Below are 19,995 nucleotides of genomic sequence, written 5' to 3' on the forward strand. Positions count from 1 at the left end.
CTGCCTTCCGGGGGTCTTCTGCTCTGATCTGCCTTCCCGCAGACCAGAGCAGAAGATGACCGATAACACTGATCAGTGTTAAACTTTCTGGCACCAGTTGATTTAAAAAAAAAATAAAAGTTTTCCACGGGAGTACCCCTTTAAATACAGTCTAAAGCAGTGGTCTCCAACCTGCGGGCCTCCAGATGTTGCAAAACTACAACTCCCAGCATGCCCGGACAGCCGTTGGCATGCTGGGAGTTGTAGTTTTGCAACATCTGGAGGTCCGCAGGTTGGAGACCACTGGTGTAAAGCATAGATCCCGAAGTCTGTGCACAGAATTTATCCAGAGCCGTGCACCTTTTGATAAATTAGGCGCACAATAGACCGGATTAACCCTCTGTAGTTTGGTCTATATTGATGCGGAACATAGACAACTTTGATAATAAATCTCCCCCAATGAGTTTACCTCAGAACGGGAGATCTGAGCCTCAGGATCATGTGACATCTACTGTCCAATAAAAAGCTTCACAAAACGTGGACAGTCCTGACCACAGTCCTAGGAGGAAATATTGTCCTCTCCCAAATTTATAGCTGGAGAGGATCAAGTGCATATGGGGGCAATACGATGGAGCATGTGACCTTTCTGCTTCTGTAATTCGTCATCTATCTCTGACCGCCCCTGTGACAGACGACATTAAAGGGGTTATCCAGGAAAAAACTTTTTTTTTTATATATCAACTGGCTCCAGAAAGTTAAACAGATTTGTAAAGAGCACTTAGACAGAAAAGAACAACCTTAACTTCAGAAGCTAATAAGTACTGAAAGGATTAAGATTTTTTAATAGAAGTAATTTACAAATCTGTTTAACTTTCTGGAGCCAATATTATATAATTATATATATATATATATAAAAAGTTTTTTCCTGGATAACCCCTTTAAGGTTCAGAAAATGTCGCTTATACTTTAAAGGGGTATTCTGGACAAAAACAAGATGTCTGATCGCGGGGGGGGGGGGGGGGTCGCCGTTGGGACCCCCCACGATCTCCCTGTAGCACCCGCAGTGCGGGAGCCACGTCTCCAGTTTCGAAAACCTCCGGGTTTCCGGGACTGGGGACGTGACATCACGCCACGCCCCTTCCATTCATGTCTATGGGAGGGGGCGTGACTGCCGTCACGCCCCCTCCCATAGACATGAATGGAGGGGGCGTGGCGTGACGTCACGTCCCCAGTCCCGGAGGTTTCCGAAACTGGAGACGCGGCTCCCGCATAGGATGCGGGTGCTGCAGGGAGATCGCAGGGGGTCCCAGCGGCGGGCCCCCCCGCGATCAGACATCTTATCCCCTATCCGGAATACCCCTTTAATAAATGTTATGAATTCGGACATATAACCGGTCTGGGCACATGACTGCACCGTTCTCATCACCACATGACATTTCTAACACTGCAAGGGGAAGAATCTCCTATGGATGGACGATATGTACAATACATTCAAAAAGTTTTCAGACCCTTTTACATTTTGTACATTTTTTTTTTTTTTTTACATTTTGTTATGTTGCTTCTTGTGCTAAAAAAACAAAAAAACAACAACAAAAAATAAAGTTTCCCATATGATTCTGCCCTCAATCCCCCATAATGACAAAGGGGGAGATTTATCAAAACCTGTGCAGAGGAAGAGTGGTGTGGTTGCCCATAGCAACCAATCAGATCGCTTCTTTCATTTTCCACAGGCCTCTAAAGAGGCCTGTGGAAAATGAAAGGAGCAATCTGATTGGTTGCTATGGGCAAAGAGGCCTGTGGAAAATGAAAGGAGCAATCTGATTGGTTGCTATGGGCAAAGAGGCCTGTGGAAAATGAAAGAAGCAATCTGATTGGTTGCTATGGGCAACTACACCACTCTTCCTCTGCACAGGTTTTGATAAATCTCCCCAAAAGTGATCACAGAATGTTCCAAATCTGTACTAATGTATTGAAAATGAAAAACTAAAGTCTTGCATTGACATAAGTATTCATACCCCTTACTATAACGTGTGACATAAGTATTCATACCCCTTACTATAACGTGTGACATAAGTATTCATACCCCTTACTATAACGTGTGACATAAGTATTCATACCCCTTACTATAACGTGTGACATAAGTATTCATACCCCTTACTATAACGTGTGACATAAGTATTCATACCCCTTTACTATAACATGTGACATAAGTATTCATACCCTTTACTATAACGTGTGACATAAGTATTCATACCCTTTACTATAACATGTGACATAAGTATTCATACCCCTTTACTATAACATGTGACATAAGTATTCATACCCTTTACTATAACGTGTGACATAAGTATTCATACCCTTTACTATAACATGTGACATAAGTATTCATACCCTTTACTATAACGTGTGACATAAGTATTCATACCCCTTACTATAACGTATGACATAAGTATTCATACCCCTTACTATAACGTGTGACATAAGTATTCATACCCCTTACTATAACGTGTGACATAAGTATTCATACCCCTTACTATAACGTGTGACATAAGTATTCATACCCTTTACTATAACGTGTGACATAAGTATTCATACCCCTTACTATAACGTGTGACATAAGTATTCATACCCCTTACTATAACGTGTGACATAAGTATTCATACCCCATACTATAACGTGTGACATAAGTATTCATACCCCTTACTATAACGTGTGACATAAGTATTCATACCCCTTACTATAACGTGTGACATAAGTATTCATACCCCTTACTATAACGTGTGACATAAGTATTCATACCCCTTACTATAACGTGTGACATAAGTATTCATACCCCTTACTATAACGTGTGACATAAGTATTCATACCCCTTACTATAACGTGTGACATAAGTATTCATACCCCTTACTATAGCGTGTGACATAAGTATTCATACCCCTTACTATAGCGTGTGACATAAGTATTCATACCCCTTACTATAACGTGTGACATAAGTATTCATACCCCTTACTATAACGTGTGACATAAGTATTCATACCCCTTACTATAACGTGTGACATAAGTATTCATACCCCTTACTATAACGTGTGACATAAGTATTCATACCCCTTACTATAACGTGTGACATAAGTATTCATACCCCTTACTATAACGTGTGACATAAGTATTCATACCCCTTACTATAACGTGTGACATAAGTATTCATACCCCTTACTATAACGTGTGACATAAGTATTCATACCCCTTACTATAACGTGTGACATAAGTATTCATACCCCTTACTATAACGTGTGACATAAGTATTCATACCCCTTACTATAACGTGTGACATAAGTATTCATACCCCTTACTATAACGTGTGACATAAGTATTCATACCCCTTACTATAACGTGTGACATAAGTATTCATACCCCTTACTATAACGTGTGACATAAGTATTCATACCCCTTACTATAACGTGTGACATAAGTATTCATACCCCTTACTATAACGTGTGACATAAGTATTCATACCCCTTACTATAACGTGTGACATAAGTATTCATACCCCTTACTATAACGTGTGACATAAGTATTCATACCCCTTACTATAACGTGTGACATAAGTATTCATACCCCTTACTATAACGTGTGACAAGTATTCAAACCCCTTACTATAACGTGTGACATAAGTATTCATACCCTTTACTATAACGTGTGACATAAGTATTCATACCCCTTACTATAACGTGTGACATAAGTATTCATACCCTTTACTATAACGTGTGACATAAGTATTCATACCCTTTACTATAACGTGTGACATAAGTATTCATACCCTTTACTATAACGTGTGACATAAGTATTCATACCCTTTACTATAACGTGTGACATAAGTATTCATACCCCTTACTATAACGTGTGACATAAGTATTCATACCCCTTACTATAACGTGTGACATAAGTATTCATACCCCTTACTATAACGTGTGACATAAGTATTCATACCCCTTACTATAACGTGTGACATAAGTATTCATACCCCTTACTATAACGTGTGACATAAGTATTCATACCCCTTACTATAACGTGTGACATAAGTATTCATACCCCTTACTATAACGTGTGACATAAGTATTCATACCCCTTACTATAACGTGTGACATAAGTATTCATACCCCTTACTATAACGTGTGACATAAGTATTCATACCCCTTACTATAACGTGTGACATAAGTATTCATACCCCTTACTATAACGTGTGACATAAGTATTCATACCCCTTACTATAACGTGTGACATAAGTATTCATACCCCTTACTATAACGTGTGACATAAGTATTCATACCCTTTACTATAACGCGTGACATAAGTATTCATACCCTTTACTATAACGTGTGACATAAGTATTCATACCCTTTACTATAACGTGTGACATAAGTATTCATACCCTTTACTATAACGTGTGACATAAGTATTCATACCCTTTACTATAACGTGTGACATAAGTATTCATACCCCTTACTATAACGTGTGACATAAGTATTCATACCCCTTACTATAGCGTGTGACATAAGTATTCATACCCCTTACTATAAAGTGTGACATAAGTATTCATACCCCTTACTCAGGACTAAGTTTAACCCCCTATGGCAGTGATTCCGGCCTCCAGTCTTCTTGGGGATGAGGCCACAAGGTTTACACCCCTGGATTTGGGGATTTTCAGCCATTCTTCTCTGCAGATCCTCTCCGCTCTGTCAGGTTGGATGGGGACAGTCGGTGGAGGCCATTTTCAGGGCTCTCCATGTTCTATTGGGTTTGGGCTCTGGTTGGGTCCTGTGTTGTATTGGCTGTGTGCTTAGGGGAATTGGGGGAGATTTATCAAAACCTGTCCAGAGGAAAAGTGGGGTAGTTTCTCATAGCAACCAGATTGCACACAGGATCTTTGGGGCCCAGCCAGAGAGACCATTGAGTTCTTGGTCACTTCTCTTACATAGGTCCTACTCCCCCCGATTGCTTAGTTTGGTGGGGCAGTAACTCGAGAAAGAGTCCTTGCTGTTCCTTCTTCAATGTAAGAATTATGGAGGCCACTGAGCTCTTCAGAAATTTCTGTGTAGCAGATCTGTGCCTCCATACAATACAGTTTCCAAGCTCTACAGGCAGTTATTTCCCCCTCATGTGAGACCTTACCGTATTTTTCGCCGTATAAGACGCACTTTTTCTTCCCCAAAACTGGGGGGAAAAAGTCGGTGCGTCTTGTACGGCGAATACACCCCTATCGCGGCGGTCCCTGCGGACATCAACGGCCGGGACCCGCGGCTAATACAGGACATCACCGATCGCGGTGATGCCCTGTATTAACCCTTCAGACGCGGCGATCAAAGCTGACCGCCGCGTCTGAAGGGAAAGTGACACTAACCCGGCTGTTCAGCGATTTCACCGCGGCGGTCCCGAACAGCCCGACTGAATAGCCGGGTTAGTGCTTACAGGACACCGGGAGGGACCTTACCTGCCTCCTCGGTGTCTTCTCCGTTCAGGGATCCCCTGTATGGCCGGCGCTCTCCTTCCTCGTCATCACGTCGTCGCGTACATGCGTCGGCGTGCGTAACGACGTGATGGCGGCGACGGAGAGCGAGGATACCCGTCCGGCAGCAGATACGTTCCGGAGCGACGGGGACGCGGCGACAGCGATGGAGCGACATCCAGGGTAGCGGTGACGGGTCCGGAGTGGCGGGGACACGTGAGTATTACTTCCTATGCAGTGGTCTTTAATCTGCAGACCTCCAGATGTTGCAAAACTACAACTCCCAGCATGCCCGGACAGCCAACGGCTGTCCGGGCATGCTGGGAGTTGTAGTTTTGCAACATCTGGAGGTCCGCAGGTTGAAGACCACTATTGGGTTCAAAATCATTTTTTTTTTGATTTTGCACCTATAAATTGGATGCGTCTTATACGCCGGTGCGTCCTATAGGACGAAAAATACGGGTATATAGACAGGACTGTGTCTTGTCCAATCAGATGAATTTACCCCATGTGACTCCAATCAAGGTGGAGAAACATGTCAGAGATAATTAGGAGAAATGGGAGGAGCCAGAGATAAATATGAAATGCCATAGGAAGGGGTCTGAATACTTATTGCCATGAAAAATTTTAGTTTTTACTTTTTAATAAATCTGCAAAAAATTTTTGTAAAACTCTGTTTTCACTTTGTCGTCATTATGGGGCACTGAGTGCAGAATGATATGGGGGATGGTACAGTGTAACAAAATGTGAAAATAGTTAATGCATTATACTGGGTACAGAATCTACATCTGACACCCAGGATGAATATGACAACTTAACTCAGCCTAAGGCCGGGTTCACACCACGCTTTTGCAATACAGTTCCCGTATCAGGTTTTTGATAAAAAAAAAAACGGATTCCTCAAAAACTGACTAAACTGTGTACAAATTTTAATCTGTACACGGTTTAAAAAGGATGTCCGGTTGCATCCTTTTTGTAAGAAAAAAAAAACTTATAAGTTTTTTTTAACTTTTCACTCCATTATGAATAAAGTTTCACTTGTTTGATTGAAATTCTAAGAAAAAAACTGAGCAAAGTCAAAAACTGTATGGTGAAAACCGGATGGAACTGTACGCACACATACGGTTCTGTACGGTTCCCATTGACTCCCACGTTAAAAAAACGTATCCGCTTCAATACAACAACCCCCACTATACATCTATAGAATAAATGTGATTCCCTCTCTTCCTTCTTACCCTGTTGGGCCCCCGATCATGTTGGTTTTGTGATGAATATCGTTCCAGGTCACGGTGTTTTTGGCGCCTGATGTGTGAGATTCCCCCACGGTGAAGATCAGTTTCTGATTGAAGGCTTTCCTCAGCAGACCCAGGACTTCCCTCCCCTCCTTGTTATCTGGTAAGTACGCCGTGCGGGTAGTGCCAGAGAACCGCGTTCCAGGATTTGGATGGTTTTTCTGAAAAATGGAGATAAAAGAGTGCAGAGTTACCGATGCTGTGGAGCGACTCGTAATGACAGATGTAATTAAAGGGGTATTCCAGGCAAAAACTTTTTTTATATACATCAACTGGCTCCAGAAAGTTAAACAGATTTGTAAATTACTTCTATTAAAAAAATCTTAATCCTTTCAGTACTTATGAGCTTCTGAAGTTAAGGTTGTTCTTTTCTGTCTAAGCGCTCTCTGATGACACCTGTCTCGGGAACCGCCCAGTTTAGAAGCAAATCCCTATAGCAAACCTCTTCTAAACTGGGCATTTCCCGAGACAGGTGTCATCAGAGATTACTTAGACAGAAAAGAACAACCTTAACTTCAGAAGCTCATAAGTACTGAAAGGATTAAGATTTTTTTAATAGAAGTAATTTACAAATCTGTTTAACTTTCTGGAGCAAGTTGATGTATATAAAAAACGTTTTTTCCTGGAATACCCCTTTAAGACAAGAAAGGAAATAATAAAAGTTTAGAGCTTGTTGGGCTTCTGAAAAGCTTGTCACAAAATAGTGAGTATATATTGCTGAAGTTATCAAAAGATATTCACACCGAATGTACAAATACAGCAGTACAAGGGAATATACAAAAGTATACAAAACTTTATTGAGAATATTGGCAAAAACAAGATAGAGGGCACTGCTGAAAAGAGGGACGGACACCTATACCCAGCTGTATAACAGCATATAATGAAGAGCCTAACGAACCGTCACTGTGGTCACGCGGAGTCCTGGGGCCCTTGAGTCAGGGGGTGCTGGGGACCAAGAAACCCAAAGTCACTCACGCGGAGTCCTGGGGCCCTTGAATCCGGGGGTGCTGGGGACCAAGAAACCCAAAGTCACTCACGCGGAGTCCTGGGGCCCTTGAATCCGGGGGTGCTGGGGACCAAGCAACCCAAAGTCACTCAACCCAAAGTTTCGCGCAGGACGCGCTTTTTCCAGCCTAGTACGAGGGCGGAAGAAGCGCTTCCTGCGCTAAACTTTTCCCGGCAGTCGCCTCCACTCTGAGCGCCCTGCTACTCGCCTGATGCCGGGTTTTTCCTAGAGTCCAGGAGAGTCGGTTTGCTGTTTCCTCGCGGTGAGTGCCGGTACCTGTTTGTTTTCATTTGCATTTTATTGAGAATATACATACAACATGTTAAAATCAATACATGAGCAAGGTGCACAGGAAAGAAGAAGAAGTGCAGGAAGTACAGGCTAAGACATTGGGATAATATATGAAATAAATACAAGTGTATACATTCCTTGACATAGAGTAAGTAGCTGAGGGTACATAAAACCCCTAGCCAGGATAGCTCAAGACATGAAATACACAGAAAAAGAGAAGAAAATGATAATCCAATGTAGAGCCATATGCCACCTGCACTTATCCCAACGTATGTTTCGGGCTGCTGCGCTTCGTCAGGGGGCGTTATTTCATATATTATCCCAATGTCTTAGCCTGTACTTCTTCAGTCCTGTGCACTGTGCTCATGTATTGATTTTAAAGGGGTATTTCAAGGAAAAAACTTTTTTTTTTATATATCAACTGGCTCCAGAAAAGTTAAACAGATTTGTAAATTACTTCTATTAAAAAATCTTAATCCTTTCAGTACTTATGAGCTTCTGAAATTAAGGTTGTTCTTTTCTGTCTAAGTGCTCTCTGATGACACCTGTCTCGGGAAACGCCCAGTTTAGTAGAGGTTTGCTATGGGGATTTGCTTCTAAACTGGGCGTTTACCGAGACAGGTGTCATCAGAGAGCACTTAGACAGAAAAGAACAACCTTAACTTCAGAAGCTCATAAGTACTGGAAAAAAAAAAGATTTTTTAATAGAAGTAATTTACAAATCTGTTTAACTTTCTGGAGCCAGTTGATATATATATACTGTATATATAAAAGTTTTTTCCTGGATAACCCCTTTAACATGATGTATGTATATTCTCAATAAAGTTTTGTATACTTTTGTATATTCCCTTGTATTGCTGTATTTGTACATTCGGTTTGAATAGCTGCTGAAAAGCTGCAGAATTTTTCCACCACGTGTAAATAACTTTTGTAAAACCCCATTCAGTTCTATTGCACTCCAGTTTAGCAGATATATGGAGCATTGACAGCACTGAACCTGAATAATAAAGGGGCTCTCCCCTTACGGATTATTAGGATATGCCAATGATTGGTGAGGATCTGAGCACTGGGACCTGCACAATATCCAGACGTTTACAAGGAACAGAACTACTTTTACCCCCTGGAAGTGTTCTGCACAATGACAGATAATAGTGTCTCTGTGTCAGAGATGGGGTTCCCCCACATGTCCAGTGGTGCAGAGGCCTTTACTGACCAGTATACCCAATCCATACGCAGCGCTCCCCAGGATGTCCACCTATTCCTTAGCTATATATCCCCTGCACTCACCTGCTGAACACCTCCCGGGATGCTATAATTGATTACTATGGTTCCACATCCAGAATATCCTGGCAGGGTGACGCTAGAAGTTGTATGCGTCATCTTCCCATCCGGCTGGTTCCCTAAGACGACACCAAATGGGACAGCACACACCGGGCAGACTGCCTTCACTTGTGAAGATAGCTGGAGACAGGGATCACAGAATTCATGTTTACATTTTAGAACTTTCTTGTTTTTTATCTGTTCCAGGCAGATAGGACACCGCTCCTCCTCTGTCTTTGTGTCGGCATTCTTGCCAGTGTCCATTGCCTTTTTTATGTTACCTCCAGAGGCAGCAGCTTCACCGATGTCTTTTATCTTAAAAAACTGCCGAAGATTGTCTTCCGCGACGTCCAGAAGGATTGGAGAAGCGATGAGGGTGACCGAGCTCTTGTCACAGTCCAGAGTAACCTCTAAACCATCCTTCTGCAGCTTCTTATGGAACTCCGCGAGTTTATCTTCATCAAAGTTCCCACGGAGGGTTCTTCTCTGAAGGTTCATGATGGTGCTCTGCAGGAGGCTGGTGAAGCTGTGACAGGCATGAGCTCCCAGATCGGGAGACCCGTTCATGGCTCTGAATCTGACAGTCACATTGCTGTCCTTGCTGCCTTTCTGGTCTTCATCCATCCTCACACCAAACTTCTGCTGGAGCTCCTCAAGCTCTCGGAACTTTAGTCTCCTCAAAATGTCCACGTGCCTGGTGTCTACTATCACCTCACTCCTGTTGTCCATAGATGTGATGGTTATGACCTTGCGAGGGAGCAGAGATCGGCCTTCTCCCCTCTGTAAAGCTTCTACTGCTGAGGTCAATTCCCGTTCAGGTCCACGAAGAATAAGGAGATCTCCGTTCACTATGACCGAGGTCTTATGATGTTCTTTCATGTACCGTCTGGTGTCTTCGAGTGAACCTTTCATGGCCGATCTCGGGGCTTCCTTCTGCTGCCAGTCCTTGGTTACAGCCTGGATCTTATCAATAAAGATTTGCTTTGCTCGTTCCACTGAGGCACCTTGTTTCAGAGGATTTATTTTTATATAAGTGATATCCTTGGATTTCCTGACCTCTATAACCTCCACATTATATCGATTCCTGATCTGTGTCAAATCCTCTCTGTAAATGTCAGCAAAATGATCATATAAATCTGTTTGAAGATTCAAGCAGTCGTCTAGTTCCTCCCCAGGCTCCTCGTCCTCCCCTGATCTTCTTGCTCCACCCCCGAGCTTCTCCTGAAGGAAATTATGCAACATTCCTATTGCCTTAAAGCTTCCCTTGAATTCAACATCGGCTTTAAACTCAATTATATTCAAGGATGTAAAGTTGCGTTTGATTTCCTGTAAGATCTCCTTATTGATCAAGTCTTGGTCCAATCTTGCAGCTGTTTCAGTAAAGATCTGGAAAGCAAAAGTACAGAAACAAACGTGAGGAGAAGCTAGTCCTGAAGAAGAGCGCAGACTCCTCTCCTGTGGTATCTAGTGGGGATCATTACTGGCAAAAAGTAAACACCATCCTCCTATCGGTTAGGACCCTTCTCTAGTGGTAAGGGGGTGAACCCTACTGACCCTCTACCCGTTTGTGTTAAAAAGCACTGTTTATTACCGTACAGTGGTCCCTCAAGTTACAATATTAAATTGGTTCCAGGACGACCATTGTATGTTGAAACCATTGTATGTTGAGACCATAACTCTATGGAAACCTGGTAATTGGTTCTGAAGCCCCAAAATGTCATCCAAAAATAGGGAAAAAAAAAAGTGAGGATTAAAGAAAAATAAGCAGATAACTAATATAGATAAAGCAAATCCTTAAATATAAAAGTAATAAAGATCTGCTGGGAGCTGTAATCACTGTCTATGTCAGTGTTTCCCAATCAGGGTGCTTCCATCTGTTGCAAAACTACAACTCCCAGCATGCCCGGACAGCCGTTGGCTGTCCGGGCATGCTGGGAGTTGTAGTTTTGCAACAGCTGGAGGCACCCTGGTTGGGAAACAATGGTTTATGTAGAGGACAGGAGCTTCTTCAGGGTCCTATGCAGTACACACAGTGTCCCAAATGGAGCCGCCCTTACTTGGTGTCCAAAAGAGCAGCTAAACCTGGCACAGGTAAGGAGTAGTAGTTTCTCCCTGTAGTGCAGGGGGCGCTACCAGACCGCCAGTCGGTGCATGCACTTCAGTAATACAGGTGATTTACCAGCGAATGCCCATTCTGATTGGTCAGTTCCTCCAGTTGTGACACGTTTCACAGATCCTGACTGTCTGTACGTTGTATGTTGAGTCTGGTTTCAAGTTACGATGGTCCAAAAAAGACAATTGTATGTTGAAACTATTGTATGTTGAGGCCATTGTAAGTTGAGGGATCACTGTACTGTATAATACTATGTACCCATATAGAAACAGTGTTCTGCTGGAAAAGGAGGTTTCCCATAGTGGGGGCCATTGTCCTGGTGCCATATATGGGGCTGAGGGGATGAGGTGCGTCCATATAACAGTGTGTTCCGGTATCCTGTGTGAGTGTGTGCGCACTGGGCATTAGCAGTAGAGAGGCCTGCTGAAATGAGCGTGACTGAAGCCTGAGGTGAAGTGGAGCCTGAAATGCTACCATGTCATATGCTGGGAGCGAATGAGACGGATTCCTCGATCTGGATAACCTCAGAGTCACGTGTGAGGGTAAAAGAGACACAGGCTGGCGAGATTGGGAATTTCAGAGACAATAGAATATTATGTCTGGAGCCTATTATTAGGCCCAAACAAGTTCAGCCATGTATTTAGGACAGGTAGCCTCATAGCCTGGTCAAAAGAAAGAGAGAGCTGAGAGAGAGAGAGAGAGAGAGAGAGAGAGAGAGAGAGATAGAGAGAGCTGAGAGAGAGAGCGAGATGAGAGAGAGCTGAGAGAGAGAGAGCTGAGAGAGAGAGAGCTGAGAGAGAGAGAGCTGAGAGAGAGAGAGAGAGAGAGATAGAGAGAGATAGAGAGAGCTGAGAGAGAGAGCGAGATGAGAGAGAGAGCTGAGAGAGAGAGAGCTGAGAGAGAGCTGAGAGAGAGCTGAGAGAGAGAGAGAGAGAGAGAGAGAGAGAGAGATAGAGAGAGCTGAGAGAGAGAGCGAGATGAGAGAGAGAGCTGAGAGAGAGAGAGCTGAGAGAGAGAGCTGAGAGAGAGAGAGAGCTGAGAGAGAGAAAGAGCGAGAGCTGAGAGAGAGCTGAGAGAGAGAGCGAGATGAGAGAGAGAGCTGAGAGAGAGAGAGCTGAGAGAGAGAGAGAGAGAGAGAGAGCTGAGAGAGAGCTGAGAGAGAGAGAGCTGGGAGAGAGAGAGCTGGGAGAGAGAGCTGAGAGAGAGAGCTGGGAGAGAGAGTGAGCTGAGAGAGAGAGAGAGAGCTGAGAGAGAGATGAGAGAGAGATGAGAGAGAGAGAGCTGAGAGAGAGAGAGAGAGAGAGATGAGAGAGATGAGAGAGATGAGAGAGAGAGCGAGATGAGAGAGCTGAGAGAGAGAGCTGAGAGAGCTGAGAGAGAGAGCTGAGAGAGAGAGAGCTGAGAGAGAGAGAGCTGAGAGAGAGAGAGAGAGAGAGCTGAGAGAGAGAGCTGAGAGAGAGAGCTGAGAGAGAGAGCTGAGAGAGAGAGCTGAGAGAGAGAGCTGAGAGAGAGAGCTGAGAGAGAGAGCTGAGAGAGAGAGCTGAGAGAGAGAGCTGAGAGAGATGGAGAGAGAGAGATGGAGAGAGAGAGATGGAGAGAGAGAGATGGAGAGAGAGAGAGCTAGGAGTGAGAGCTGAGAGAGAGAGCGAGATGAGAGAGAGCGAGATGAGAGAGAGCTGAGAGAGAGAGAGCTGAGAGAGAGAGAGCTGAGAGAGAGAGAGCCGAGAGAGAGAGAGCCGAGAGAGAGAGAGCCGAGAGAGAGAGCCGAGAGAGAGAGCCGAGAGAGAGAGCCGAGAGAGAGAGCTGAGAGAGAGAGCGAGATGAGAGAGAGAGAGAGAGAGATGAGAGAGAGAGAGAGAGATGAGAGAGAGATGAGAGAGAGATGAGAGAGAGAGAGTGCCCTATTATACAGGACTATTCGGCTGATAATCGTCTTATTTAATAGGGAATTCAAGTAGAGAAAACAGACATGGCCGCACATCCACAATTTGTATTTTGATCTACTTGCATTTCAGCATAAATTAAAAAACTAACAGGTTGTTATTATACATTTTAATCAAAAAGTACAAGCCCACTCGCCACGTCAAGGTCACCTAGACAGAGTGGGTCTCTAACGTCCCTAGCATAAAATGGCGTAGCACTGGGCGACGACCACCACCGCCGCGACACCAGTGCCACAGGGGGAATGACCCAATGGCAGAGCAGCCCCAATACCTCTCAAACCGGTCTCAGGGCCGCGCCTCCCCACAGACACGGTGCCACGGCAGCAATGGATGCCGCACAGCACCACGCCAGTGTGAACAAGGTGTAAAAGCTCATTTACCATGCTCTCCCAGTCAGACTGGGAGGATACCAGAAAAGAAAGGGCCCTGAGCAGCTTCCTGCTCATTTATATAAAGTTGGGCTGAGGAGGTGGGGCAGAGTGCAGACCAAGTAAAAACAACAACTAAAAAGAAGGGGATAGAAGACACAATGTGAATTCAAGTAGAGAAAACAGACAATGGTCGCACATCCACAATTTGTATTTTGATCTGATTGCTTCTCAGCATAAATTCAAAAACTAACAGGTTGTTAGGATACATTTTGATCAAAACGCTAGGGACATTAGGGACCCAATCTAAATAGGTGGCCTTGACGTGGCGAGTGGGCTTGTACCTTTTGATCAAAATGTATCATAACAACCTGTTAGTTTTTGAATTTATGCTGAGAAGCAATCAGATCATTATACAAATTGTGGATGTGCGACCATTGTCTGTTTTCTCTACTTGAATTCACATTGTGTCTTCTACTCCCTTCTTTTTTTGTTGTTTTCACTTGGTCTGCACTCCACCCCTCCCCCTCAGCCCAGCCCTATATAAATTAGCAGGAAGCTACACAGGGCCCCTTCCATTTCTGGCAGCCTCCCAGTCTGACTGGGAGCACATGGTAAGTGAGCTTTTACACCTTGTTCACACTGGTGTGGTGCTGTGCGGTGTCCATTGCTACCGTGGCTGTGGGGAGGCGCGGCCCTGAGACTGGTCTGAGTGGCATTGGGGCCGCTCTGCCAGTGGTTCGTTCCCCCTGTGGGCACTGGTGTCGCGGCGGTGGTGGTCGCCGCCCAGTGCTACGCCATTTAATGCTAGGGACGTTAGGGACCCACTCTAAATAGGTGGCCTTGACGTGGCACGTGGGCTTGTACCTTTGGATCAAAATGTATAATAACAACCTGTTAGTTTTTGAATTTATGCTGAGAAGCAATTAGATCAAAATACAAATTGTGGATGTGCGACCATTGTCTGTTTTCTCTACTTGAATTCACATTATTTAATAGGGACCCTACTCAAAGGCATTAAGTCTATTCATACATAGAAGTTATGACCTATAGGGGGAGATTTATCAAAACCTGCGCAGAGGAAACGTGGGCGAGTTGCCCATAGCAACCAGATTTTTACTTTCATTTTTTAGAGGCCTTTTCAAAAATGAAAGAAGCGATCTGATTGGTTGCTATGGGCAACTCAGCCATTTTTTCTCTGAACAGGTTTTGATACATCTCCCCCTTAGTCTATAAGCCTATCTTAGTCTATACATAGAAGTTGTTACTTAGGGTGCGTCCACACGGCCGTCGTTCCCCGTTTAGGTTCCGTTGTTGCAGTTTGTAAACAGATTACAAAAGAATTGTAAAATTATCCCATTGATGTCAATGGGATTTTTTTTTCTCCAATCTTTTCACATCCGTTTGCACCCGTCTGCGTGGTACGTGTTCATAAACCTGTATCGCAGCATGGCGAGCGGGTACCTTAGAACGGCCACCTGCCTCCGTTTGAAACCCCTCTGCGCTCATTTCCGTTTTTTTTTTTTTTTACGGGAGAAAAGACGTTGCATGCAGTATTTTTTCTCCTGTCAAAAAAAAAACAAAAAAACTGAAGAAAAGAACGGATGCAATAAATTTAACATTGAAGTCTATGGGAAAAACGGATGAGCCTTTAATGTAATCAGTTTGCATCCTTTTTTTCAATCAGTTTTTTTTTGCTCAGAACAAAAAAAAAAAAAAATTTTTGGGGGGTTTATTAACTGAACAATAATGGATAGAAACGGATAACATCCGCTTGCATCTGTAATTGTCCGTTCTTATTTTTGACGGGAGAAGAACGGGACGGGTCTAGACGGCCGTGTGAACGCAGCCTTATAGAACCTGCCAGTGGTTTATGGTTAATCGAACGCAATATCAGCCAGATGTATCATATAAGATGAGGGTAAGAGACTATTCTGAAGTATCATCAGGATGGAGCCGACCTGAACCATCTATATCAGCACTTCTCAAAACAGATATCGGCAGGGAGGGTCATCGCTCATCTCAAAAAGCCTTATTTCTGGATCCCTGAAATTAAGGGCAGTGTCTTCCAAACAGTGTGTCTCCAGCTGTTGCAAAACTACAACTTCCAGCATGCCCAGACAGCCTACGGCTGTCTGGGCATGCTGGAAGTTGTAGTTTTGCAACAGCTGGAGGCACACTGTTTGGAGAACACCGATTTAAGGGATAGATTAAAAGGATACTCCAGTGGAAAACATTTTTTTTTTTTTAATGAACTGGTGCCGGAAAGTTAAACAGATTTGTAAATCCCTTCTATTAAAAAAAAAAAAACTCTTTACCCTTCCAGTACTTTTTAGCAGCTGTATGCTACAGAGGAAATTCTTTTCTTTTAGAATTTTTTCTGTCTTTTTTTTTTTTGTCTTGTTCACAGTGCTCTCTGCATGAGGAACTGTCCAGGGCAGGAGAAAATCCCCATTGCAAACCTATACTGCACTGGACAGTTCCTGACACGGACAGAGGTGTCAGCAGAGAGAGCACTGTGGACAAGACAAAAAAGAAATAAAAAAAAAGAACAGGATTTCCTCTGTAGCATACAGCTGCTAAAAAGTACTGGAAGGGTAAAGATTTTTTAATAGAAGTAATTTACAAATCTGTTTAAATTTCTGGCACCAGTTGACTTATAAAGACCTAAACAAAAAAAAAATAAATAAAAAATACAAAATAATAATAATAATAATAATAATAATAATAATAATAATAATAAATATATATATATATATATATATATATATATATATATATATATATATATTCCACCGGAGTACCCCTTTAAAATGTGCAAACTGTGATTTTGTGTGCAAGAACTGTGTCTAGTGACTGAATGTGTTCTATAGCCTGCGCCATTCTGTTGAGCTTCTTACATGGTTACACTTATACCCTGCTGCTATTATTAGGGCCCTGACACAGCGCCCCCTCTAGTTCCCCCCTATATTTACCTCTGGGAGGTGGGAGCTCAGATGCTCTGCCCTGACATCGCTGCTGGGACGATTCGTCCTGATGTTGGCGGCCGGGTGTGAGACGGACTGATCATTGCCTTCTGGAAATTTGGGGCGCCCCGGCTCTCTGTAATCGTTCCCTCCACTATCTTTAGTGTAGAGATCTAAACGCTTCGATGTCTTGGAGGATTGTTGGGTTTGGTGGGATTTGTGGTCCTTCATGTCCCGTCCAGTCGTCACCTGGACAGGTATGGATTCTATCACATGGTCCTTCTTATTGAGCACCCTGTCCTGAGCTGGAGAGAAAGAAGGAAAACAGAGAAAATCTCCTAAACGGAACATTATACTATATACAACCTAATATACTGTATACTATACACCACCTAATATACTGTATACTATACACAACCTAATATACTGTATACTATATACAACCTAATATACTGTATACTATACACAACCTAATATACTGTATACTATACACAACCTAATATACTGTATACTATACACCACCTAATATACTGTATACTATATACAACCTAATATACTGTATACTATACACCACCTAATATACTGTATACTATATACAACCTAATATACTGTATACTATACACCACCTAATATACTGTATACTATATACAACCTAATATACTGTATACTATACACCACCTAATATACTGTATACTATACACAACCTAATATACTGTATACTATATACAACCTAATATACTGTATACTATACACAACCTAATATACTGTATACTATACACAACCTAATATACTGTATACTATACACAACCTAATATACTGTATACTATACACAACCTAATATACTGTATACTATATACAACCTAATATACTGTATACTATACACCACCTAATATACTGTATACTATACACAACCTAATATACTGTATACTATACACAACCTAATATACTGTATACTATACACAACCTAATATACTGTATACTATATACAACCTAATATACTGTATACTATATACAAACTAATATACTGTATACTATACACAACCTAATATACTGTATACTATACACAACCTAATATACTGTATACTATACACAACCTAATATACTGTATACTATACACAACCTTATATACTGTATACTATACACCACCTTATATACTGTATACTATACACCACCTAATATACTGTATACTATACACCACCTAATATACTGTATACTATACACAACCTAATATACTGTATACTATACACAACCTAATATACTGTATACTATACACAACCTAATAGACTGTATACTATACACAACCTAATAGACTGTATACTATACACAACCTAATATACTGTATACTATACACAACCTAATATACTGTATACTATACACCACCTTATATACTGTATACTATACACCACCTAATATACTGTATACTATACAAAACCTAATAGACTGTATACTATACACAACCTAATATACTGTATACTATACACAACCTAATATACTGTATACTATACACAACCTAATAGACTGTATACTATACACCACCTAATATACTGTATACTATACACAACCTAAAATACTGTATACTATACACAACCTAATATACTGTATACTATATACAACCTAATATACTGTATACTATACACAACCTAATACACTACACTGTATACTATACACAACCTAATACACTGTATACTATACACAACCTAATATACTGTATACTATACACAACCTAATATACTGTATACTATACACAACCTAATATACTGTATACTATACACAACCTAATACACTGTATACTATACACAACCTAATATACTGTATACTATACACAACCTAATATACTGTATACTATACACAACCTAATATACTGTATACTATACACAACCTAATATACTGTATACTATATACAACCTAATATACTGTATACTATACACAACCTAATAGACTGTATACTATACACAACCTAATAGACTGTATACTATACACAACCTAATAGACTGTATACTATACACAACCTAATAGACTGTATACTATACACAACCTAATAGACTGCACTGTATACTATACACAACCTAATAGACTGTATACTATACACAACCTAATATACTGTATACTATACACAACCTAATAGACTGTATACTATACACAACCTAATAGACTACACTGTATACTATATACAACCTAATATACTGTATACTATACACGACCTAATAGACTACACTGTATACTATACACAACCTAATATACTGTATACTATACACAACCTAATAGACTGCACTGTATACTATACACAACCTAATATACTGTATACTATACACAACCTAATAGACTACACTGTATACTATACACAACCTAATATACTGTATACTATACACAACCTAATACACTGTATACTATACACAACCTAATACACTGTATACTATACACAACCTAATATACTGTATACTATACACAACCTAATATACTGTATACTATACACAACCTAATAGACTGCACTGTATACTATACACAACCTAATATACTGTATACTATATACAACCTAATATACTGTATACTATACACAACCTAATATACTGTATACTATATACAACCTAATAGACTGTATACTATACACAACCTAATATACTGTATACTATACACAACCTAATAGACTGTATACTATACACAACCTAATAGACTGCACTGTATACTATACACAACCTAATATACTGTATACTATACACAACCTAATATACTGTATACTATATACAACCTAATATACTGTATACTATACACAACCTAATATACTGTATACTATACACAACCTAATATACTGTATACTATACACCACCTAATATACTGTATACTATATACAACCTAATATACTGTATACTATACACCACCTAATATACTGTATACTATATACAACCTAATATACTGTATACTATACACCACCTAATATACTGTATACTATATACAACCTAATATACTGTATACTATACACCACCTAATATACTGTATACTATACACAACCTAATATACTGTATACTATATACAACCTAATATACTGTATACTATACACAACCTAATATACTGTATACTATACACAACCTAATATACTGTATACTATACACAACCTAATATACTGTATACTATACACAACCTAATATACTGTATACTATATACAACCTAATATACTGTATACTATACACCACCTAATATACTGTATACTATACACAAC

The 19,995-nt window shown here is 41.3% G+C and overlaps 1 protein-coding gene and 1 long non-coding RNA gene across 3 annotated transcripts in view; one reads left to right on the forward strand and one right to left on the reverse strand.

Annotated features, from left to right (window-relative positions):
- The window catches only part of DTX3L (deltex E3 ubiquitin ligase 3L), an 81,908-nt gene that overhangs the window by 1,351 nt on the left and 60,562 nt on the right, over nucleotides 1–19,995 (reverse strand). For both annotated transcript variants that reach the window (XM_056535009.1, XM_056535008.1), the window contains 3 exons: nucleotides 16,791–17,086; nucleotides 9,359–10,777; nucleotides 6,718–6,935 (listed from right to left, as the gene is read on the reverse strand). In XM_056535009.1, the coding sequence (XP_056390984.1) occupies nucleotides 6,718–6,935; nucleotides 9,359–10,777; nucleotides 16,791–17,086 (1,933 nt within the window). The remainder of the gene's footprint in view (nucleotides 1–6,717; nucleotides 6,936–9,358; nucleotides 10,778–16,790; nucleotides 17,087–19,995) is intronic.
- Nucleotides 1,863–9,736, forward strand: LOC130284563 (uncharacterized). The gene is made up of 3 exons (XR_008847074.1): nucleotides 1,863–1,984; nucleotides 6,766–6,877; nucleotides 9,599–9,736. It is a non-coding gene; the product is annotated as an uncharacterized LOC130284563 (long non-coding RNA).

The sequence above is a fragment of the Hyla sarda genome, chromosome 8, assembly GCF_029499605.1.
Source record: "Hyla sarda isolate aHylSar1 chromosome 8, aHylSar1.hap1, whole genome shotgun sequence".
NCBI classification, from domain to species: Eukaryota; Metazoa; Chordata; class Amphibia; order Anura; family Hylidae; genus Hyla; species Hyla sarda.